The 26,799-nt window shown below is 40.1% G+C and overlaps 1 protein-coding gene across 1 annotated transcript; it reads right to left on the reverse strand.

Annotated features, from left to right (window-relative positions):
- Window positions 1-207: 207 nt before the first annotated feature.
- Window positions 208-26,799, reverse strand: LOC142150359 (uncharacterized). The gene is made up of 3 exons (XM_075205556.1): window positions 26,301-26,799; window positions 13,624-14,127; window positions 208-458 (listed from the first exon to the last, which is right to left on the reverse strand). Exons 1-3 carry the CDS (start codon window positions 26,797-26,799, stop codon window positions 208-210), a joined length of 1,254 nt encoding a protein of 417 aa, XP_075061657.1.

Below are 26,799 nucleotides of genomic sequence, written 5' to 3' on the forward strand. Positions count from 1 at the left end.
ATTTAAATGGTTTCTGTCCTGTGTGAGTCATCTGATGTTTTAGAAGAGTTGACCTCTGAGTAAAACATTTACTACACTCAGAACATTTAAATGGTTTCTCTCCTGTGTGGATCATCTCATGTACAACAAGATTTGACTTGTGGAAAAAACACTGGCTACATTCAGAGCATTTAAATGGTTTCTCTCCTGTGTGAGTCATCTGATGTTTTAGAAGAGTTGACTTATGAGTAAAACATTTACTACACATTTAGAACATTTAAATGGTTTCCCTCCTGTGTGAATCCTCTGATGTTCGACCAGCTTTGATTTCACATTAAAGCACTTGCTACACTCAGAACATTTAAATGGTTTCTCTCCTGTGTGAGTCAAGTGATGTCTTACAAGAACTGACTTCTGGGTAAAACACTTGCTACACTCAGAACATTTAAATGGTTTCTCTCCTGTGTGAATCCTCTGATGTACAATAAGCTTTGATTTCTGGGTATAACATTTGCTACACTCGGAGCAATTAAATGGTTTGTCTCCTGTGTGAATCCTCTGATGTGTAATCAGTTTTGACTTACATGAAAATGTTTTCTCACATTCAGAGCACAGATAGGGATTCTCTACTTTTAGATCCATCATGTGTTTGACAACAAATTAGTTGTAGAAAGTTTCTCCCATTCAGAAATGAAGTTAGCTGCTATAAAGAAGAACTGATGACTGTAGTATATATGACTTGTAGGTGAGTTTTTGGAACACTGAGATGCTCAGAGAACAAGGACCTTCCCAAGATGTCTTCTGTTATTAATGGGAATCCTGCTCATTAATTCACCTGTAAGCAAAAAGAATGTTAACATTTAGCAGCCTAATCATTACATTAATGAAACTACTGGAATAATAGTAATGTTATATTGGATACAGAATACAAAAATGTTTTTTACACTAACAACTATGACTCAGACATTGACCATTGTTTTTATTTTTGTGTACAGCGATACAGAAACATACATACTTAAATTAAATATGTGAAGGCCAATCTGTACTAAATAGACACCCACAGACTCACTAGTATTTAACAGTTTACATCTATAGATGTAGGTGTTTCACAACAAGTACACTAAAGAAGTAAAAGTATTAAAAATTAAAATTAGACACTCTGTAGTAATGTAATATATAGTCAGTAAATCATGCAGCAGCAACCTAAAGAGGGTCCTACCCAGTACTAGAAATGTGTATCTAATAAAGTGACCACTGAGTACATATCTATATATCTTCACAAGAATAAACTTTGTGGCGCTGACTGATTACAAAATAATAGTAATAAACAAATAAAAACCAAATAAATTAACACCATACAGGAGGCTGCTCTTTCCTTAGACAACTGTTTCAGTTATATCTACAAAGTATCACACAAGAAAAAGCACCAAACAATGAATTATTATCAAACAATTTTAAATAAACAGTGATGTGTTCTAATCAATATCTGTTGTCTTCTTCAAATAATTGGCTGAAAGTTCTCTTCAAAAAAGTTTTATTCATACAAAAGAGGTTTTTCTATATCTAGCTACACCAGAACCATAGGAGAAAGCAGATACATATAATGTACAATGTATCATCAGGATATATAAAGTTCAACACATGTTTTCCCAGCTTTGTCTTGCAATAACACTTTTACTAATGGATAATACAAAGTACAGAATATACAATGCACAGTAGTGAACGCTAATAAGTGTAATTATGTATGTATCAGTATATTCTTATGTATAATATAATTACCTTACTCTGAAGATTTCTCCTTCTATCTCTTTCCCTCCTGATCATTCTTACTGTTCCATCCTTCCAGCTCTCCAGCCACCAACTCACTACCACTGGGCTGATACTGCCTATTTATAGTCATTCCTCCCCATCTCTCTTCAATAGTTCCCGGGATGTCCAGAAGGTTCTCAGACTGTTTGTCTACAGGTCTCTCATGTAAATCTCACTGATATGTAAATGAGGTATAAACATTCCTACTTACTACAAAGGAAAATTCTAATTAGACCTTGGCAGGTGGTAAAATCTCACATTCTAATTAGATCAGCGCAGTCTGACATCTTGTTATGTCAACAAATGGACCTATTGTTTAGGATTAATCTGTTATCTAGACAGAGAGTGTGAGCAGAAAGGTATGTTCTGAATATCAATAGTAACACTAACATCAATATTATTCATTGTTAAAAATAAACCATAACAAAATATATAAGTAAATTAATTTGTAAAGGCAGATTATTAATGATATTCATCTAGATTAAACTAGAATTATATATATCAAAGAACCCACTTTAAAACAATCAAATTATTTTAACTGAATAGAAAACTCCTCTTCAATTGTTAAAAAGCAGGTGATAGCACCCTCGGGAGCATGATTCAAAGATTTATGTACACAGTGATTAGAAATAGCCGTTAGGATACTATAACAGATAAGTTAATGTCAGCAGAGTTCATAGAACAGAGTTGAATAGCTCACTTAGCAATGCATGAATATTTATAAACATTACCATACATTTGCAATATATGTATAAATATGGACTTTTCTAGGTTTTCACTTAAATTCTAATAAAAACACTGAAAAGAAAAGTTATTATTATTAAAATACAGCAAATATATCAGCTATGTCTTTTTTTATCTATACTAAAATTTGAACACAGGGTTTTACTGCCAATAATTATTAGCTCAGTATAAGAAAATATACATCAAATTATTATTTATTTTTTAGGTGCGATAAAAGGTCTGCTGCACCGTACTTGACATATTGAATAAACAAACACAAACAGATAACAGGGTAATGTAGATTAAATTATTTACAAGACAGGAAGTGAGAGTTATTGTAATGTCCAATGTGCAGTAATCCTGAACTCAAGAGAACAGGGCTAAGGAAGCATGCCAAGAGGTAGCGAGACTGATGGAATAGTAGAAAGAGTACACAAGGAAAGAAATCCCTCCACATGAGAAATTACGTCCTAAAGGAACAAGGAAGAAATAAATAGGGTGGTTCCGAGTGGGGGAATGGAGATGGTAGACAATAAATGGGAGGTAGAAGGAGGGCTGATAGGCTTCAATGAACAAATTAGTCTTAAGGGCATGCTTAAAGCTTTGGAGAGTAGAGATTAATCTAATAGGACATGGGAGATCATTTCACAACTGGGGAGCAGCCCAGGTGAAGTCCTGGAGGCAGCAGTAGGAAGAGGCATTCAGTGAAGTAGTGAGGTGGCAGTCACTGGCAGAGTAGCCACAAGTATTGGATGAGAGATTTGTATTTTAGGAGTTTAAAATTTAATTCTGTAGGCTTCAAGGAATCAATGTAGGGACTGGAGGAGAGGGCGTCAGAGATAGTGCAGAGGGAGAGAGAAATAAGTTGTGAAGCAGCATTGAGGGTAGATTTAAGAGGGGGAAGGTTGGAGTTGGATAGGCCAGAGTGAAAAAGGCTATAGTAATCAAGGCAAGAGATTACAAGGAAGCGAATACGAGTTTTGATGGCTCCCATGTGAGAAAGACCTGGATCTTGGATATATTCCAGAGGTGGAAGTAGCAGGATTTTGAGAGTGAAAGTATGTAAGGTTTGAAGTAAAGAGAAGAGTCGAGGATGACCCCCTAGGCAGCAGATTTACCCAGTTTGTTTATTAGTTTATTACGTTTGTCCCCAATTGTAAAGCGCTACGGAATATGTTGGCGCTATATAAATAAATGATGATGATGATGATGATGATGAGGGTAGTGTTGTTAACAGAAAGAGAGAGGGGGGGGTGAGGGTGTCCTGGAGGGGAGGGGATTATTTCGGTCTAGAAATATTAAGTTTAAGAAAGCACTGGGATAGCCAAGATGAGATGACCATGTGACAGCAGGAGACACAACAGATACTCTGAGAAGCAGACAAGTCTACATCTGAGGGTATTTTATTAAGGAGGCACCAAGAAAATAATCAGCCTTAGAAATGTCAAATTTAGAAAAATAAATTGGATCCCTTTTCACCCAATCTTTCCCTTGACCTATTTTTGTTTAAAAAAGCAACACCCTATTTTTAAAATTCACACAATACAGTAAAAAGTTCCAGTTTTCAGCCAAAGCTAACAGAAGGCACAGGGAAATGTCCGCTAAAATGTCTGTATAACCGCTCTGTATGACTTAGTGGGATGTAGCAGCCAAACAGTCCCTGACAGTGATTTGAGGTAGTGACGAAGTCTATTATTCTGAGTCACAATAGGGAATAGCTCTGTGTCTCACAGTCTGGCATATCGTCTCACATGGCCGGTTAGACCAAATATGGAAAGAACAGACTGACAGAACCAGAATTCCTGCTCAGCCTTCCAATTAAGTAGCACACTCTCAGACAGTATGCACCCTAGTTTTATACCCTGCTGTAGTAATATTCCCTATAGTGAACTCTATTGTGCCAATATATTCTGGGCTGACTTGGGGCTATACTTTTCTTATCTGTCCCAAGTTAATAGGGCTCAGTGAGAACATCATCAAATTGCCTTTCAACCCACACAATCTGGAAAGCTTGTTAAGTCCCATTGATTAAACAATAAGCCCACATTATCTATGGCTCCCAACTGCCTAATTTTCAGAAACCACTAGGTAGACAATATGCAAACATAAACAGTGAATTGCATGGAGTTAACTAGATTACTAACTTTATAACACAATAGTCGTACTATGTTCCTTAAAAACAGAAGCGTACAATCTTGCGAGTGTACGCCATGTTACGTTACTGGGCAGTGTATATTTTGCAGTTATATGCAGAAGGAAGGAATTATATTTGATACCAATTGTATTTTGTGGCTCTCCATAGGGGCCACCCTTCTTTGTCCACAGAGAGCAGACCCATTTTAGAGATCAATGACACCAAGGAGTGCAGCCAGAACAATTAAGCCCACTGTGTATGTGCAAACAAAAGAAAATATAGTCCAGCGCTCTAAAGAAATTATATGCAGATCACTATGTGTAGGCATGAACATAAATAGAAGAAAAATAAAAAATAACCAATAGGGCGCTAACGGGTTTACTTCCTTAGGGTGCTTCACCAACCGCAGCTACAACAATATGCAGATACTGTTTGTCACGGGCACTAGGAGTCTTTACCCAGGGATCACCAGGTGGTAGGCTTACCAGAGCAATGTAGATGGTAATAGGGTACTCTGGTAGCTGGGTGATCACGGAACAGGAAATGGTAACTGATGAGATGCTCAGGAAAGTCTATGACTAGCAGCACTGGTAATATGGAGGTAATAATACACGAGGAACTGTATGGACAAGGGCACGTGAAGATAGTCAGTGGTCTGCGATAGCAAGTTGTACCACTGCTGTAGTGAGGAGGAATGTCCAACAGAGACAAAGGGGTGATGAGAGTCAGCGGTCTGCGGATAGCAAGTTGTACCGCTGTCTGAGTGAAGGAGTGGAATCCAAGTGGAGGTATCCGGGTAGTCAGTGGTCTGCGGTAGCAAGTTGTACCACTGCTATGTGAGAGGGTACTGGAACAGGCGATACCGGAAAGAGGGATCAGTGGTCTGTCAGGAGCAAGTTGTACCACTGAATATATATGTGAGGAGGTGCACAGGGAGAGACTGCAACACAGGATATACACAGGCACCTTATACACGATCCATAGTAACATGCACAATATATATAAATGACTGAACAGCTCTGCACATATAGAAAGTCTCTTGAAGTAGTCCAGCACAAGTTAACACAGTCAATGATGGCAATAGACTCAGCGGATAGCAGACTCCAGAGGAGAACCAAACATAGTCCAGCAAGATATGCAATACACCAGCACAGTCAATGAGAAGTATGCATACCGTGGTTCAGAAGCAGGCAGTCAGATAGGAGTGCAGCGATACCTGAGCGGCAGGAGGCCGGCTGGATGAGAAGTCCCAGGATAGATGAGGTAGCGGTCTAGCAGGTGCAGCGCACAAGTAAGCAGACCAACAGGGACACGAATCCACAGGAATCAGTAACACGTGGAACTGGACTCATGGAGGACCCAGGAGAATGGAGATGATCCAGCAGAGGAGTAGTAGATGAGATACGAATCCAATGCTGACAGGAGGGTAGAGACCAGCGGGACACGTGAAGGCGTGGAGAGCGGATCAGCAGGAGATGGACGGTAGTGCAGACAGCAGCAGCAGGGCTCTGCGCCCACGGAGGTAACCAGAGGCAACCAACAGGACCCACAGTGATGGAACACGGGATGGCAGAGTAGACCAGGAGCTGTAGATCCAGGAGTGTAGCGGATGGCAACGTGAGCAGTAGACTGGAAACACAGGAGAGCTGAGATGAGGCGGCAATGCACAGGGGTAGCGGATAGGAATCAGCTAACAGTCACAATGATGAACACCGGCGAGTTGCAAGCTGGAGACTGTAGTGCACGGAAGCAGCGGATAGGAATCAGCTAACAGTCACGATGATGAACACAGACGAGTTGCAAGCTGGAGACTGTAGTGCACGGAAGCAGCGGATAGGAGTCAGCTCAGGAACTTGATGATGATCAGGTGAGTGGAAGTGAAGTGAAGGCTGGAGTGCACGGAGGCAGCAGATAGGAATCAGCAAACAGCCACAATGATAATAATAGCGATGAAGTGATTTAGAAGACTGTAGTGCACGGAGGCAGCGGATAGGAATCAGCAAACAGTCACGATGATACAGTAGATGGTAGAAGTGGTATGGGAACCACAGGAGTAGAAGTGGTTTGGAAACCACAGAGGTAGAAGTGGTTTGGAAACCACAGGAATCAGCAGGGCTGAATACACGAGGAATACAGGAACACCTTCAGAGACTCATGGGGAATGAGACTCCAAGATCAGGCCACGTGGTGTTGACCACAGGTGCTTAATATAGGGAGTGTTGCCTGCTCTGCCAATTGAGTTAAAGGGACATACACTGAAGTATGGGAAAGGGCTGCGCATGCGCAGACCCTCAGGATGGCGGACGGCCACGGTTCCTAAATGTCCGAGAAGAGGCACTCACGGTCCGGTGAGTGACAGTACCCCCCCTTTTAAAGGTGGGCACAGAACGCCTGGAACCGGGCTTGTCCGGATTTTTGGCATAAAACTTCTTCAAAAGGGCAGGAGCATTAAGATCTTCAGCTTTGATCCAAGAGCGCTCCTCAGGACCAAAGCCCTTCCAATGAACGAGGAAATGAAGACCTCCTCGCGAAATTTTTGCGTCTAGCACCTCAGTGATCTCGAAATCCTCCTCCTGATGGACTTGAACTGGCTGCGGAGCTGAGGGAGGAGTTGAGAACCGGTTGATAATCAGAGGTTTGAGCAAGGATACGTGGAAGGCATTAGAAATCCGAAGATTCTTAGGAAGAAGAAGTTTCACACATACTGGATTGATTACTTGAATGATCCTATATGGACCAATAAAACGGGGGGCGAATTTCATGGATGGAACCTTCAAACGAATATTTTTGGTGGATAACCAGACACGATCTCCAATTTTTAGTGGGGGAATAGCCCGCCTCTTCTTATCTGCGAAAGATTTATACTTGATAGATGTCTTCTTTAAACAGGTTTTAACCTGAGACCAGATATTTTTAAAGGTCTGACAAACAGTTTCCACCGCAGGAACTTGGGTGGGCGGGAGGGCAGGAAATTCCGGAAAAGACGGATGGTGACCGTAGACCACAAAAAATGGAGTTTTGCCTGATGATTCATGATACATGTTGTTATGGGCGAATTCAGCCCAAGGAAGCAACTCTACCCAGTTGTCTTGATTGGCTGAAGAAAACATTCTTATAAAAGTCTCAAGATCTTGATTGACACGTTCAGTTTGTCCGTTAGATTGCGGATGGTAAGAAGATGAGAGTGCTAATCGTATGCCCAAGGTTTTACAAAGGGCTCGCCAGAATCTGGAAACGAATTGTACTCCTCTATCAGACACAATCTCAGACGGACATCCATGGATACGGAAGATCTCTTTAATGAAATGTTCAGCCAGGATGGACGAGGAAGGCAAACCAGGCAGAGGGATGAAATGAGCCATCTTCGAAAATCTGTCCACCACCACCCAAATAGTGTTATGATTCTTACTAGGTGGTAAGTCAGTAACGAAATCCATACTAATATGGGTCCATGGTTTGGACGGAATGGGTAGTGGTCGTAGCAACCCTGCTGGAGTTCTACGGGAGGATTTGAACTGAGAGCATAGTTCACAGGAAGCAATGAACTCTTTGACGTCTCTCCTCATTGAAGGCCACCAGTAACTTCGAGAGAGGATCTCAAAAGTCTTGTGTTCACCGGCGTGTCCAGAAAAACGAGAGGCATGGAACCACGAAAGGATTTTCCTCCTTAGAGTAGGAGGCACGAGGGTCTTCCCAAATGGTAGTGTTTTGGTGGATGAAGCAGCCAGTGAGATACATTTGGGATCTAGAATGGTATGGTTGGAACCCTCTTCTATATCAGAGGACGTCACAAAGGCTCTAGATAAAGCATCAGCTTTTTTGTTCTTGGCAGCTGGTTTGAAGGTAATTATTAATTCAAAACGGGAAAAGAAAAGAGACCATCTTGCTTGACGAGGGTTCAAGCATTGGGCAGACTGGAGATATGACAAGTTCTTATGATCCGTGAAGATCGTCACCGGATGGCGAGCTCCCTCCAATAAGTATCTCCATTCCTCTAATGCGGCTTTGATAGCCAGTAATTCCTTGTCCCCGATGGTATAATTCTTCTCTGCGGGCAGGAGACCCCGAGAATAGAAGGCACAAGGATGGAACTTTTGCTGTTCAGAGCGTTGGGAGAGAATAGCTCCTAAGCCCACATTAGAGGCATCTACTTCTAGGAAGAAGGGGAGTGTCACATCAGGCTGTCGAAGGATTGGAGCCAAAGAGAAGGACTCTTTTAGTGTTTGAAAGGCTTGAAGAGTCTCAGGTGACCATTGCTTAGGATTAGCCCCTTTTCGAGTCAGGGTCACAATAGGAGATGCAATGGAGGAAAAGTCTTGAATGAAGCGTCTATAGTAATTGGCAAAACCTAAAAAACGCTGGATAGCACGAAGAGTAGTTGGCTGGGGCCAATGTAGTACAGCACTAACTTTGTCTGGATCCATCTTCAGGCCAACTCCGGAAACTATATACCCCAAGAATGGAATCTGGGGTAATTCGAATGAACATTTTTCTAATTTACAGAACAATGAATTTTTCCGTAGTCTGGAGAGGACTTCTGCCACATGTAGGTGGTGAGAAGGCAGGTCCTGTGAAAAAATCAGTATGTCGTCCAGGTAGACGACGACACATACATATAATAAGTCCCGAAAGATCTCATTGATGAAACCTTGAAAAACAGCGGGGGCATTACACAGCCCGAAAGGCATTACCAGATATTCGTAATGCCCGTCTCTGGTGTTAAACGCTGTCTTCCATTCGTCACCGGAACGGATTCTGATTAAATTATAGGCACCACGAAGATCCAACTTAGTAAAGATACGGGCTCCCTTGATGCGATCGAATAGCTCAGTGATCAACGGAATGGGATACCGATTCTTGATAGTAATGGCATTGAGTCCACGAAAATCTATGCAAGGGCGTAATGATCCATCCTTCTTTTTGACGAAGAAGAACCCAGCTCCAGCGGGCGAGGTGGAAGGTCGAATGAACCCACGCTGGAGGTTCTCCTGTATATACTCAGAAGTAGCTTGAGTCTCAGGTAACGAGAGTGGATAGACCCGGCCCCTGGGGGGAGTCTTGCCAGGAAGAAGGTCGATCGGACAATCCCAAGAACGATGAGGAGGAAGACGTTCAGACTGAGCTTTATCAAAAACATTGGTAAATGAAGCATATTGAGGAGGGAGTCCCGATGAGGTAGATGAGATGGAAGATTGCTGTACTTTGAGAGGAATGACTTGGGAAAGGCAATGATGGTGACATTCAGGCCCCCAAGACGTGACTTGAGGGGTGCGCCAGTCAATCTGGGGAGAGTGACACTGAAGCCATGGAAGGCCTAAGACAATCGGACTTGTCGTAACAGGAAGGATTAAAAACGATATTTCTTCATGATGCAGGGCACCAATCTGAAGGGTTACTGGAGACGTACTCTGGATGATGAGACCGTTGATGAGACGTGATCCATCGATAGCCGTCACAGTAATGGGTGTTTTTAAGGTAATCACTGGTAGAGACCATTGCTTTACTAATGATTTGGAAATGAAATTTCCTGCTGCTCCGGAATCAATCAATGCCTGTGACTCGAAGGTTTTAGAAGCAAAGGAAATTGTAACATCAAAAGCGCAGATTTTCGATTTCATAGAAGATGGAGAGGACTCCAGGGACCCTAACTTCACCTCTCCAGAACTAGTTAGGGCCTGGCATTTCCCGATCTCTTAGGGCAGGAGCTGAGAACATGAGTGGAATCAGCACAATAGATACAAAGTCTATTCTTGACTCTTCGTTTCCTTTCCTCAGAAGATAACTTGGAACGTCCTATCTCCATGGGAATCACAGTGGGTGACACTGGACGAAATTGAGGGTTAGAACGAAGAGGTGCTTTAGCAGAAGTCGTTTTCTCAGCCTCTCTTTCACGAAATCTCATATCAACGCGATGGCATAGAGAGATCAAATCCTCAAGTGACGAAGGAAGCTCCTGGGTAGTTAGTGCATCTTTAATTTTATCGGAGAGCCCCTGCCAGAAGGCGGCAACTAGGGCTTCAGTGTTCCACTGAAGTTCAGAGGCTAAGATCCTAAATTGAATGACGTACTGGCCTACTGTATGAGATCCTTGTCGCAGACGGAGGATGCTGGAAGCAGCGGGGGTCACACGACCTGGTTCATCGAACACACTTTGAAATGTAGAAATGAATTTGGCACTATCTTGAAGTATTGGATCGTTTCTCTCCCACAGAGGGGAGGCCCAAGCCAGGGCTTGTCCTGAAAACAAAGAGATAAGATAGGCCACTCTGGAACGATGGGTAGAAAAATTTTGAGGTTGGAGCTCAAAATGGACTGAACATTGGTTGAGGAAACCCCTACAAGTTTTGGGGTCTCCATCATACTTTGACGGAGTAGGCAGGTGAAGCGTGGAAGCTGTAGACACCTGGGATGGCAATGGGGAAGCGGAGGAAAGCACAGAAGCCTCAGTAGTAGCTGTCACAGTCTGTCCAGATGTTCCTTGGGAGGTTAATGACTGATAACACTGAAGTAACAGCTGTTGGCGGGCATCCTGTTGCTCCACACGGCTAACCAGATGCTGCAGCATCTCTTTGGCAGTAGGTTCCGTATCTGGGTCTGTCATGGCCTGATCTTACTGTCACGGGCACTAGGAGTCTTTACCCAGGGATCACCAGGTGGTAGGCTTACCAGAGCAATGTAGATGGTAATAGGGTACTCTGGTAGCTGGGTGATCACGGAACAGGAAATGGTAACTGATGAGATGCTCAGGAAAGTCTATGACTAGCAGCACTGGTAATATGGAGGTAATAATACACGAGGAACTGTATGGACAAGGGCACGTGAAGATAGTCAGTGGTCTGCGATAGCAAGTTGTACCACTGCTGTAGTGAGGAGGAATGTCCAACAGAGACAAAGGGGTGATGAGAGTCAGCGGTCTGCGGATAGCAAGTTGTACCGCTGTCTGAGTGAAGGAGTGGAATCCAAGTGGAGGTATCCGGGTAGTCAGTGGTCTGCGGTAGCAAGTTGTACCACTGCTATGTGAGAGGGTACTGGAACAGGCGATACCGGAAACAGGGATCAGTGGTCTTTCAGGAGCAAGTTGTACCACTGAATATATATGTGAGGAGGTGCACAGGGAGAGACTGCAACACAGGATATACACAGGCACCTTATACACGATCCATAGTAACATGCACAATATATATAAATGACTGAACAGCTCTGCACATATAGAAAGTCTCTTGAAGTAGTCCAGCACAAGTTAACACAGTCAATGATGGCAATAGACTCAGCGGATAGCAGACTCCAGAGGAGAACCAAACATAGTCCAGCAAGATATGCAATACACCAGCACAGTCAATGAGAAGTATGCATACCGTGGTTCAGAAGCAGGCAGTCAGATAGGAGTGCAGCGATACCTGAGCGGCAGGAGGCCGGCTGGATGAGAAGTCCCAGGATAGATGAGGTAGCGGTCTAGCAGGTGCAGCGCACAGGTAAGCAGACCAACAGGGACACGAATCCACAGGAATCAGTAACACGTGGAACTGGACTCATGGAGGACCCAGGAGAATGGAGATGATCCAGCAGAGGAGTAGTAGATGAGATACGAATCCAATGCTGACAGGAGGGTAGAGACCAGCGGGACACGTGAAGGCGTGGAGAGCGGATCAGCAGGAGATGGACGGTAGTGCAGACAGCAGCAGCAGGGCTCTGCGCCCACGGAGGTAACCAGGGGCAACCAACAGGACCCACAGTGATGGAACACGGGATGGCAGAGTAGACCAGGAGCTGTAGATCCAGGAGTGTAGCGGATGGCAACGTGAGCAGTAGACTGGAAACACAGGAGAGCTGAGATGAGGCGGCAATGCACAGGGGTAGCGGATAGGAATCAGCTAACAGTCACAATGATGAACACCGGCGAGTTGCAAGCTGGAGACTGTAGTGCACGGAAGCAGCGGATAGGAATCAGCTAACAGTCACGATGATGAACACAGACGAGTTGCAAGCTGGAGACTGTAGTGCACGGAAGCAGCGGATAGGAGTCAGCTCAGGAACTTGATGATGATCAGGTGAGTGGAAGTGAAGTGAAGGCTGGAGTGCACGGAGGCAGCAGATAGGAATCAGCAAACAGCCACAATGATAATAATAGCGATGAAGTGATTTAGAAGACTGTAGTGCACGGAGGCAGCGGATAGGAATCAGCAAACAGTCACGATGATACAGTAGATGGTAGAAGTGGTATGGGAACCACAGGAGTAGAAGTGGTTTGGAAACCACAGAGGTAGAAGTGGTTTGGAAACCACAGGAATCAGCAGGGCTGAATACACGAGGAATACAGGAACACCTTCAGAGACTCATGGGGAATGAGACTCCAAGATCAGGCCACGTGGTGTTGACCACAGGTGCTTAATATAGGGAGTGTTGCCTGATCTGCCAATTGAGTTAAAGGGACATACACTGAAGTATGGGAAAGGGCTGCGCATGCGCAGACCCTCAGGATGGCGGACGGCCATGGTTCCTAAATGTCCGAGAAGAGGCACTCACGGTCCGGTGAGTGACACTGTTACTGCTAAAAAGGTCAAAACTTAGAATAAAAATAAAAGAAGAGCACTGTTTGAAATAAAAAAAAGTAGTATAAAATCCAATCTATTGATTTTATTAATATATAACAATTTTAAATAATATAAAATAGTCATACATATCTAATAACACAATATATAGATCCTAGTATAGGCAAGTGACATTTTCTAAAGGCAAATTTCAAAATACAGACATCCAAACTCACTAAAGATATTCAATTAGCTCACATTAGATCAGTCTCTTTGGGGGGTGGTTTCATCAACCTCTGATGAAACCGCCCGAAAGAGGCGACGAAACGAGTCAGAAATATACTAGTTGGCAAGTGTATTAATTATTCGAGCTCATCAATCACTAACGCTCACTGTGGTCTTTACATTCAGATCATTTAAATGGTTTCTGTCCTGTGTGAGTCCTCTGATGTTTTAGAAGAGTTGACCACTGAGTAAAACATTTACTGCACTCAGAACATTTAAATGGTTTCTCTCCTGTGTGGATCATCTCATGTACAACAAGATTTGACTTGTGGAAAAAACACTGGCTACATTCAGAGCATTTAAATGGTTTCTCTCCTGTGTGAATCATCTGATGTTTTAGAAGAGTTGATCTCTGAGTAAAACATTTAATACACTCAGAACATTTAAATGGTTTCTCTCCTGTGTGAATCCTCTGATGTACAATAAGCTTTGATTTCTGGGTATAACATTTGCTACACTCAGAACATTTAAATGGTTTCTCTCCTGTGTGAATCCTCTGATGTTCGACCAGCTTTGATTTCACATTAAAGCACTTGCTACACTCAGAACATTTAAATGGTTTCTCTCCTGTGTGAGTCAACTGATGTCTTACAAGAACTGACTTCTGGTTAAAACACTTGCTACACTCAGAACATTTAAATGGTTTCTCTCCTGTGTGAATCCTCTGATGTACAATAAGCTTTGATTTCTGGGTATAACATTTGCTACACTCAGAGCAATTAAATGGTTTGTCTCCTGTGTGAGTCCTCTGATGTGTAATCAGTTTTGACTTACATGAAAATGTTTTGTCACATTCAGAGCACAGATAGGGATTCTCTCCTTTTAGATTCATCATGTGTTTGACAACAAATTAGTTGTAGAGAGTTTCTACCATTCAGAAATGAAGTTAGCTGCTATAAATAAGAATTGATCACTGTAGTATATATGACTTGTAGGTGAGTTTTTGGAACACAGAGATGCTCAGAGAACAAGGACCTTCCCAAGATGTCTTCTGTTATTAATGGGAATCCTGCTCATTAATTCACCTGTAAGCAAAAATATTGTTAACATTTAGCAGCCTAATCATTACATTAATGAAACTACTGGAATAATAGTAATGTTATATTGGATACGGAATACAAAAATGTTTTTTACACTAACAACTATGAATCAGGCATTGACCATTGTTTTTATTTTTGTGTACAGCGATACAGAAACATATATGCTTAAATGAAAACTGTGAAGGCCAATCTGTACTAAATACACTCCCCACATACTCACTAGTATTTAACAATTTACATCTTTAGATGTAGGTGTTTTTCCAGTGAATAAAATTCACAGCAAGTACACTAAAGAAGAACAAGTGTTAAAAATTAGACACTCTGGAGTAATGTAATATATAGTCAGTAAATCATGCAGCAGCAACCTAAATGGGGGTAGTACCCAGTACTAGAAAGGTGATTCTAATAAAGTGACCACTGAGTGCATATCTATATATATATTCACAAGAATAAACTTTGTGGCACTAACTGATTACCCGATATTAAGTGATAGACAAATACAAATCAAATAAATTAACACCATACAGGAGGCTGCTCTTTCCTTAGACAACTGTTCCAGGTATATATCTACAAAGCATCACACACAAAAGCACCAAACAGTGTAGTATTATCAAACAAATTTAAATAAACAATGATGTGCTCTAATCAATATCCGTATACCAAAAGAAATTAGATATAAATCTTATCTGAGATATCTGTTGTCTTCTTCAATTATTTGGCTAAAGAATATATTCTAAAAAGTTCTACTTACAAAAAAGATAGCGAATATCTTAGCACAGATTTTGACACTTTTCATTGTGTGATTCTAATACATACAGTATTTATGATACATACATATCATTTTTTATTGATATAATTATTGCCACACAAAATTCATTATCATATATACAATTATTGGCTCATGAGAATATTTGGACCTTAATCTTAATTGTACAACCAAATTTAGTTTATACGATTATGGGAGAATACACTTATTACAATACTATATCTACAACATAATATCTCCAAATATTTGTGTATATATCAGTATATTATTATGTATAATATAATTACCTTACTCTAAAGATTTCTACTTCTCTCTCTTTCCTTCCAGATCATTCTTACTGTTCCATCCTTCCAGCTCTCCAGCCACCAACTCACTAACACTGGGCTGATACTGCCTATTTATAGTCATTCCTCCCCATCTCTCTTCAATAGTTCCTGGGATGACCAGAAGGTTCTCAGACTGTTTGTCTCCAGGTCTCTCATGTTTATCTCATTGATATGTAAATGAGGTATAAACATTCCCACTTACAACAAAGGAAAATTCTAATTAGACCTTGGCAGGTGGCAACATCTCACATTCTAATTAGATCAGCACAGTCTCTGACATCCTGTTATGTCAACAAATGGACCTATTGTTTAGGAATCACCTATTATCGAGACAGGGAGTGAGAGCAGAAAGGTATGTTCTGAATATCAACTGTAACACTGACATAACTAAAATGAATTGCTAAGAATAAACCATCACAAAATATCAGTTAATATCAGCCGAGTTCAGAGAACAGACTTGAACAGCTAACTTAGCAATGTCAGTCATTCATAGAATCGAAGATTGTAAGGAGACAGTCAGTATAAAGGTGATTAACGTTGAGATCTAAAACCCTTCAATTACCAGTATTTTGGCTTAAAATGACAGGGAAAAATCTTCTCTCAATACATATTGAATTTCTCAGACCTTATGTCCCTCCAAGTACCGTGAGCTGACACAGCTCAGATGCTGAAAGCAGAGACCTACTTCTGAGAATAATGTGACCAATCCTTATGGAGACTGTAGTAAGAACCTTGACATGTTTCTGTGCTGTTGGACTTTCATCAGAAGGATGAATCCAGGTGACACAGTCTCAGTATTTATATGTGATGTATTCATCCCAACTGATCACTAATCACCTGTACAAACGGAAAGACGAATGTCTAATACTTTAAGTATTGCCAAAAGGCTCAATGATATTTCATATATAAAACTGAAAACATATATTAAACATGCATTAAAAGATCATATATATATATATATATATATATATAAAAATGTATGTATGTTTTTTTATATATATATATATATATATATATATATATATATATATATGTGTATGTATTTTTATATATATATATATATATATATATATATAAATAAGCACATAGAGAGGGCGCCAAAATGGTGTAGTATTGTTTGTGTTAACAGTACTGAGAGATACATATAGATGAAAATATTAAAGGAAGTTCACTATCATTTATAGGTGGAAGTGACAGTCTCACAAAAGATATAGTGCAAATGTGAACATACATGGCAAATCGTGAGCAGAGAGTTAATGCAATCCCAAGGATATCCTTTCCAATACGGCAAATGCGTACCAAATAAACAATCTTTAGCGCTTATCTGTATAATGAGCAATTTCTCCAAACATCCCATGATAACTCCGATAATGGCACTTCTTGTATAGCTGTGATCTCTATAGATGCTGCTGAGACATCTCAGCAGTACACAGAATAGGTAGAAAGAAAAACCATCATAGTGTAACACTGTAAATTCAGCAGATTTATTGCACTGAAAATAAGTATCACACTTACATAAGAACAAGTATAAAATGCTTATCTGGGTTTCTTTGTGACATCCATCAGCAAATGGTATCTTCTGTCTGGTTCAGCTGTTACATCCAATAGAAGCTTAGTCACAGTGTCAGCTCCAGATCAAGAAACAAAGAATAAATAGTCCCACAATAGAATCTCTAGTCCTCAACGCGTTTCGTCTGTGTATTTCTCAGACATTAGATGGTGCATGATCAAATACAGCGGGTGAAATAAGTATTGAACACATCAACATTTTTCTCAGTAATTATATATTTAATGGGGCTATTGTAATGAAATTTACACCACATATCAGCAGCAACCCTTGCAATCCACACATGCAAAGAAATCAAACCATTGATGTCCATAAATTAAGATTTCTGCAATAATGTAAAATGACACAGGGAAAAAGTATTGAAGACATGAAGAAAGGGAGGTGCAAAAAGGCATGGAAAGCCAAGACACCAACTGAAATCTATTAGTAATTAGAAAGCAATCCTGCCAGCTGGTTCAGCCAAAACTGATGACCTATAAAAAGGTGTCTCATTACGAAGGTGTCACACAAGAAACATCTCATGATGGGTAAAAGCAAAGAGCTCTCTCAATACATTTGCTACCTTATTGTTGCAAAACATACTGATGGTATTGGTTACAGATGGATCTCTAAACTGCTGAATGTTCCAGTGAGCACTATTGGGGCCATAATCCGGAAGTGGACAGAACATCATTCATCATAAACCAGCCACTACCAGGTGCACCTCGCAAGATATCTGACAGAGGAATGAAAAAAATTATCAGAAGGGTTCTCCAAGAACCAAGGACCACTTGCGGAGAGCTTCAAAAAGACCTGGAATTAGCAATGAATTCAAAGAAAACAATAAGTAATGCACTCAGCGCCATGGTCTGTATGCACGCTCACCATGCAAGTCTCCTTTGCTGAAGAAAAAACATGTTGAAGCTTGGTATAAAGTTTGCTGCACAACATTTGGAAAAGCCTGTAAAATACTGGGAGAATATAGTGTGGTCAGATGAGAGCAAAATTGAACTCTTTGGATGCCGTAATACACACCGTGATTGGCGGAGAAATGGCGCTGCACATCACCCCATAAACACCATACCAACGGTGAAGTTTGGAGGTGGGAACATCGTGGTGTGGGGCTGTTTTTCTGCACACGGTACTGGCATACTACATATGGTTGAAGGAAGGATGAATGGAAAAATGTACCTAGACATTCTTGATAAAAAATCTCCTGTCATTTACCAGGATGGCAGCAGATTTCTAATCTGTAATGTTTTGTCATTAATAACTATATTATTAACAGGTCACATCAATTACATCTTTTTTTTCTGTGCGTTGTTTTGGAACTTGATATTCCACATATGTATGGGATGTATCCCGCAGTGTATTGTCTGTTAGAGCAGAGCGCACATAGACCCGTATTCATCAACACACGTATCTTTACATCCGCTCCTTGTTGTATATGGATGTGCGCATACCCAATGGACGTCTGTTTTTAAAAAAACGCACATTAGATTACATTACCCTAACACTTACCTTTCATGACAATCGGCAGTGACGCTTTAAAAGTGGTGATATCTTGGGCGCCATTCTAAATGATGTCAAAACACCCTGCCGGCATTACTGGTGGTCGTGATTTGTCATCAGACTGTCGGGGACTTCTTTTGTCATTATGAAGGTCCGTCTGCATTTATTAACTGTCGGGCAAGTAGGTTTTGTTAATTCTTTTGTCGTTCTACTCACTGTCGTAAACAATGTTACATGGGTGAGAATGATAAATACTAGGGGGTAACTGGAAATATTGAAGACACAGAGACCAGATTGAACAGTCACAGGGAAATTCTTATTGTTTGGTAACCAGTTTATTTGCAGAGTCACTTTTGTGTAATGCTGAATATGGATACTTGATGTTTTCTCTGTCTCATGCATTGAAAATGAAAATATACCCCAAGTTCGTTGTACTGTACACTGTATATGTTATATTTTACCTGACCTGTATTTGTTATTGTCATGATAAAGCTAAAAGTCAGAAATTAATTATGTCACCTGGATTTCCTGCAAAACACTGGGCTCACTTAGAAAATAATAAGGAAAACACTAGTACAGAGATCCCCATGTTCTTCTATTGTCGAAGTCGTATAATTGGATGAACGAAAGTATATTGGTTAATATTGTTTTGCCGTGCGATTGCGATCCGTACGCCACGTAACGCATGGTGCGATCACACGGTAAAATATGCACGCACGCACACGCACTATAACATTTAGTTTCATATATATATTTATAGATAACATTCCAAAGTGATTTATGAGCAGACAGTATTTGGTTTATTATTAGTTTATATACTATGATTATATGTACACTTTAGTGTTATCTAAGGTTCAGGTTATGGGAAATGTGTCATGTCTGATATCATACTAATCCCCTATTCATCAGCAGCTGTCCGGTTCCATCGCCGAAGAGTTCGCATATTGCATACTCTAGTTATTGATGTTATGGAATAAATAGCCAAATTGATATCAGAATGTGAAATGCTAATTAACTCATTGTAACTGGAGCACATCCCCTGGAGAGACGACCCCCACCTTTGGATTCCTTAGCCTGAACTAGCCTATGACCTGTTTTCCCTTAAACCACCCTTGTCTGGACCTATAGAAGCAAGCTACGTCATCTCTATTGTTCACTGTGTAACACTGACTGTATATATAATCATAGCTGCACCCCCAACAGCCTCAGTCTTCACTGATCACAGTATTCAAGGGTGAATCACTGTTCACTGGTGCCCGTGGTTAGCGCAGCGCATCGCTGCGGTATGTATGTATCTTTTTGGTATTGGCTGTACTGTACTGTTGATTATATTATAATAATACATTGAACTGTTAACTTTTTACATCTGCTAAAATAAATCACTTTGTGCATTAGAAACACAATACAATCGCCTATGTAATGCTTATTTGAAAACTATAGAATTACTTTAATACTATCTTTGCCCCTAAACCATGTCATCTATCAGGTATTCTGAGCTGTTCTCTGTTAGTGACGTGTGATGGCGGGTTTTTTGAAAAAAGCACCTGTATCATGGCCTTTTACTATTAGCTACTTTCAAAGTCAGGAGATTTGACATTACAAGCCCTATATAAATCACTTGCCTGCCACTTTTTCTTTGATAGGGTTTTGAGGAGAAAAGAGATAGGAGCTTGGAGGATTTAGGATTGTGAGAGTTGTTTTTGAGCGGTCTCGTGCTGCGATTTCTGATTAGAGTGTAAGTAGTCCTGTGTTCTTTTACAGTATTGTGCCTTTATTTTCTGATTTAATTTCTGTCTTGTATTTATTGTATTTGTCTAGTCCTTTGTCTCTGTTACTTGTGTGTGAGTGTGTTGTGAGTGTTTTAGTAGTTAGTCTACTTTGTCCTTAGTGTTTGTCAGTACTCTGTGTTACTTGTTTTTTGTATATTACTGGACATTATGGCCAGAGATAGGAGGGGGGCAGAGGGAGAGGAGAGGAAGATGGAGCTGGAGGGGACAGAGGAAGGTGAGGAAGGGTTAGAGGAGGCAGGAAAGAGCAGGAAGACCAAGTCATGTAGGAATGTGAGATTTTCTCATGACTAGAATTGTCTGTTAGTGCACAATATTGTTCCCTGCTATTAAATAATTTTAGGGAACCTGGCAGCCCGTGCGAGGCCATGAACGCGGTGCGGCCATTAAAACGGTCAGTGGCTCACTGCCGCAAAAGATTTTCAGATATAAAGAGGAGACTTAAAGAAAAAATGGCTGAGGAAAGAAAGTCAGCAAGACGAGCAAGTGGTGGACCCCCACTTTGTGTGGAATACACTACATATGAGGAGAAGCTTCAGGAGATACTGCCCAGGGAAATTGTAGAGGGGGTCAATGTGCAGGATACAGATGCACCTTCATTTGGCCAACCAGCTGGTGAGTTATTTGCAATTTGTACTCTAACAGATATGCAAGTACACGTGACTTTTTATAAAAATTGATTTGTTTTTTCCAAAAACATTTTTCAAATATACTGTATATATTTCAAATGATTGTCGCTGCAAATACATTATATGCTTTATCTAATACATCCAGATTCGCCTGTAAGAGACTCCGCTCCGAATCCAAGGTCTACTCCTCCACCTTCTGTGAGGGATTCTGTCCCTGAAGAACAAGCAGGTGCGTGTAGTCTGTTTGGGGGAGAAACAATGGTGTTAGATGTTTTTATGTGCAAATGTTGGTGTACATGTTATATATCTTGATTTTTATATGGTTTGCAATGAAAACATCATGTACTACACAGAGGGAGAGCTAAAATAGTAATAAATTAAAATAATAGTAAAATAACCCAAGAGCACTGCCTTGCAGCATTTTGTTGCCAGCACCATCATATTTGTGTATCCAAATAATTTGCTTTTCTATCCCCCTCACCCAAACATAGTCCAAATGTAGCAACACTACAGAACTCCTGTGGTGCCTTATAAATAAAGGATAATAATTTTAGAACCAGAGTGGCCATGAAAGGGCATAAATGGCAAATCTAACAGAGCGAAGAACCCATAAGTGAAGCATATGAAAGCAACCAAAAGTAGCTGACAACCCTCATATAATGTGAAGAGTGTCATTATGACATAAATGTGAGTGACCACTAGAGGGTGCAGCTAGAGGATTGTGGCACAATGGAAGCATAATACTTTTATATAAGACATATAAAGCCAAGGTGACTACTAATATCCATATTACAGGTAAATTATACAGTGACAATTAAAAGTCTCAAAATTCAAAAATTATTTTATGAGATCAGTAAATATGCCTCGTTGGAATTTGATGAATCGAAGTTTCTGCAACGTTCTGTTATCTACGCTTGTTGACTCACAAGGAGTAAGCTTGGACTGCTTTATCATAGAAGTGCTACTGTGTATTTTTAATGTTAATGTTTGTTAAAAATAGGTCAGGAGAAGGACTGGATGAGCAGTGATCCAATTTGGTTCCCTAAATTTGACATTTTTAAGGTTGAAATAATTCTAGGGCATTGATGCTGTCCTTGTGAGAGACCTCAAATGTAGCTTTGTGCAATTTTTAAGAGTATCTCTGGTGGTAAGAACCGATTGTCATGATAAACTCTTCCCCTCCAAACATCTCTGACCACATCAAGAGATAGACCTCAGCTCAACCACAGTGCTCTACTTCTGATCTTCCACTATCTCCCGCTCTTTAAACCTTTTTCCACTCCCATCTCTAAGACTTCTCCCAATCTGCTTCCAACCAATGGAATTCCTTTCAAAACTCATCTCTTCAAGCTTGCCTACCACACTCCCTCCTAGACCATCATGTCCACTCCAACTATTTCCTCTGTCGACCTCATCCACTCATGTCCTATCTGCATCGACTGTCTCTCATTACTCCCTCTCTCTAGAATGTAAGCTATCATGGGCAGAGTCCTCTATTCCGTAAACCTCATGTCTGTCAGTCTCATATGACTCTGATATGGCAAAGTCTTCTGTTGTTTGTTCACTCTCACACATGGAACTCATACTTGTATCCATACTAGCCTTATGCCAGCTCATGAGTATCCATGTACATGTTGTTATATTTAATTGTATTTATGTATATGTTAATATGTTTATTATATTCATGTTTGTCATATATGTAAGATGTATGTCATATTTGTAAGCTGATTGTCCAGCGTTATGGAATCTGTGGTGAACTATATATAAACAATGATGATGAAGATGAGGAATGTCGTCAGAAGTATTAAAATGAAATAAGTCTGTGATGGAGGCTTCAATATCGAGAGCTAAAGATCAAATTAGAAGCAGTGATTAATCCAACCGCATTCAGTATTGTTGTGGGACGTTAATGAAATGAAATGATAAGAAAATCCGCCATAATGTGTCCATAAAATGGGAATGATCTATGGGAAGGTTGTCCATAATGGGCATTGCTATATGGGAGTGGTGGGTACAGAATAGTTATTATTTATTTAAATTTTTTTCATGCAAATAATGCAGCTCAAGTAGGACAGTAATTTTATGCGATGCCCTGGAGGTGAGCTGACGGTATTGGAGCTGATGGATATGTATATATATATATATATATATATATATATATATATATATATATATATATTAATATATATTTTATGTACGTATTGTCGCTAACCAATAACGATTACCGAGTCTCGATTTGTGTTTCCAACGCACAAAGATTTATTCGCAAAAGGTAGTATAATATGTTCAAGCGAAGTGATAATAAATACAGTCGTTACTTATCGCAGGCGCTCTGGATCCAGTGCAGTCATTCAATCCTGAAGTCTGGGGACAAGATGTCTGAACACTGGATGAGAAGCTGCTGCTTATATGCACACAGAATTACAGTAATACAATGGAGATGGTATAGCTTGCTTCTATTGGTCCAGGTTTCAGGAAGGTCTCAGGGGTCGTCATCATTGGCTACTTCATACTAAAGAATCCAAAGGAGGGGGTCATCTCTCCAGGGGGTATACTCTGCTCTTCCCGCCAAGATTCCTTAGTCTTAAGTAGTTCATAATTCCCTATAATTCATAACTCGTGTATGCACTCTGCGATTCCTTCGCAGAGTGAACCAAACAGTAAAAAATGTTAAAAGGTTTATTATGATACCACATATGATATGATTCCTTCAACCTGTTCCATATATTTCACTAATGTGCATATAACATATAATATATAACATAAATACTACAATATTCCGACATAACTGACTATGTGTTGCAACTACCATTAATGTGTACTATTTTACAAGTATGCGTGTTTGTGCGAATGTATGGTAAAAGACCAATTACTGTTGCTGGCACGTGTAGTGGATGCGTACGCCCTTTCACGCCGTAGCGTGCCCTTGTACGCCGTAGCATACCGTACGCATCCTTTCAGACAAAGACAACCAAGTTTGCTCGACATTAATTGAAATGGCTTTATCCAATTTGCTGACTTCGACAATATATATAATGGATAGATGTGTGTTAAGTTTACTTCATTAGTCACACTTACACTGTGAGTTGTTGTCCCTCTGGATGACAGGAGACAAGGAAAGACAGCAGCTAGCAGGGAATACTAGGTATGTTTTCTTTTACTCAGCAATTGCTGATTGTCAGTAAGACCCTGTGCCTGATTCATCAAGTCATGCAAGCTGAGAGCAATATGCGCTTTAATGTAAAACACCCAGTAATTAGTTCTGCAGATTCCAGAGTTCAACATTTAAACAATCTGAAAGACCTATTCAATTTATGTCACCTGTTAATAATATAGGCATTAATGATAAAAATGCTTTTAAAAAAGTGTATTTTTATTTTTTTCCCCAAATGAAATTCATTTATTATATGTTTTTAATGTCTACTGAACATAAAATACATTTTTACAGTTCCTCCTGATTACAAACACATGTTATATCATGCATATGAGACTTTCATCACTAGTAATCAGGACTTAAACTAGTCCTGTAGCTGGAGCAAGAGATACAGTTGAAAATCAAGTACCTGAGAAATTCCCAGAGCTTGAATCTGATGTGGCTCCGTGCGCTCGTGTTTGACACCCCTTACTGTACATAGAATAAGGAGCAAACTCCTTCCCTGCCCGTTCACTCCCAGAAATCGTAACCTGTAGAAAGTGTCTTTGCGTATGAAGATGAATTGAACATTGCTGCTTTTAGTTGTGAATGGTCCGGTTCTGGGAATGTGCAGATTAAATTTGCGGTTTATACGCAAAAAATCAGCATTTATGTTCCTTGATGAATCAGACCCTGTGTTTATATTTCAGTTTAGGGGAAAGAACACATAGCTAATACATTTGCTGTATGTTATCAATGTGTTCTTTGCTGTGTTTTCATTATTGGTTGTCATATTGTCAGCATGGATGACCACCTAATTATCACCCCTGGTTCCACCATCTAAAATGCAGCAGAGTGTACAGTAGTCTATACTACTGAATATAGATATTAGATCCACGATCAAAAACATAATCTACACATTTATCAATGTAAGATGTTATTAAACATCAGGGGCTAGATTTGCTAAGCTGCGGGTTTGAAAAAGTGAGGATGTTGCCTATAGCAACCAATCAGATTCTAGCTGTCATTTTGTAGAAAGTACTAAATAAATGAATGCTAGAATCTGATTGGTTGCTATAGGCAACATCCCCACTTTTTCAAACCCGCAGCTTAGTCAATCTAGCCCCAATTGTGATAGAAACAGCTGCCAGTAACATAAATGGTAATTACAGATATTGTGTGATCATGGTCCTTCAGTCTATATACAGGTCAGTGCTGTCTGATTTGGATCACTATAAAGTATAAAAGAAATACTTATTTAAGACCTTTACAAGTAATCTGGAAAGTCTATAAATTCAGTCTATATATAGGTCAGTGCTGTCTGATGACAATGACTATAGAGTATAAAAAAATACAATTGATGGTACCTTGGGAAACAATGTGTCCTCAGTTGGACTTATTTAATAACATGGTGTGAAGAACAAGGATGTGCTGTAACCCATAGCAACCTGATATCAGCTATTAACAGTCCGATGTCATAAAACCAGCGAATGTGATGATCTGATTGGTTGTTATGGGATACAGCAACCAGTATTTTACATTTAACATTTACTAAACAATCCTTTCTGAGTATATAGTTGTCATAACAGACATAGAAAAGACAGTAATAGAATGGTATGAGAGAAAGATTATGGAGATTATGAAAGATTATGTTATATATAACATAGATCAAGAGGGAAACATGTAATGTGAAACAGGGCAGTGTACAGTGTTATTGTAGAAATGTTCAGTACTTATAGCTCTGTCTGTCATAGAAGTAATCACTGTACTGAGAAGAGCTGCTGGAACTCTCTACTAGTTAGAAACTTCTTTCTTATACTAGTCCCAGCACCTGCATGAGCAGAACAGCAGTATATTACAGTGCTCAGCAAGGGCTGCCACATCGTCATTGTCTACCACTAGTAGTATAGAGCTCTAGCTCATATTAGGAAATCCATGCCAGGTGAAAAGATGTCCCCAAGTCCAATAACCAGACTGCTCTAGTCTTTTATGGTTTATATCCTGAGTGAATCTTCTGATGTCTAACAAGATTTGATTTTTGGGTGAAACATTTGTTACATTCAGAGCATTTAAATGGTTTCTCTCCTGCGTGAATCATGTGATGTACAATAAGCTTTGATTTCAAGGTAAAATATTTGCTACAAGCAGAGCATTTAAATGGTTTCTCTCCTGTGTGAATCCTCTGATGTACGATAAGCTTTGATTTCTGGGTAAAACATTTGCTACACTCAGAGCAATTAAATGGTTTCTCTCCTGTGTGAATCATCTGATGTGTTACAAGAGTTGACTTCCGGGTAAAACATTCGCTACATTCAGAACACTTAAATTGTTTCTCTCCTGTGTGAATCATCTGATGTTGTACAAGATTTGCCCTGTGGCTAAAACACTTGCTACATTCAGAGCATTTAAATGGTTTCTCTCCTGTGTGAGTCCTCTGATGTACAACAAGAGTTGACAGGTGGGTAAAACATTTGCTACATTCAGAGCATTTAAATGGTTTCTCTCCTGTGTGAATCCTGTGATGGCGAATAAGCTTTGATTTACATGAAAATGTTTTGTCACATTCAGAGCACAGATAGGGCTTCTCTCCTATTAGATCCAT

Source organism: Mixophyes fleayi, chromosome 4, assembly GCF_038048845.1.
Source record: "Mixophyes fleayi isolate aMixFle1 chromosome 4, aMixFle1.hap1, whole genome shotgun sequence".
Taxonomy (NCBI): Eukaryota; Metazoa; Chordata; class Amphibia; order Anura; family Limnodynastidae; genus Mixophyes; species Mixophyes fleayi.

Excerpts from the sequence above, each read along its gene's own strand:
- LOC142150359 (XM_075205556.1), bottom strand. The coding sequence starts at position 26,799 with ATGGATCTAATAGGAGAGAAGCCCTATCTGTGCTCTGAATGTGACAAA. Across the intron at positions 14,128-26,300 it reads GAAATCAAAGCTTATTGTAC|ATCAGAGGATTCACACAGGA; the intron begins ATCACATGATTC and ends AGCTTATTGTAC. Across the intron at positions 459-13,623 it reads GTGGTCAACTCTTCTAAAAC|ATCAGAGGATTCACACAGGA; the intron begins ATCAGAGGACTC and ends AGCTTATTGTAC.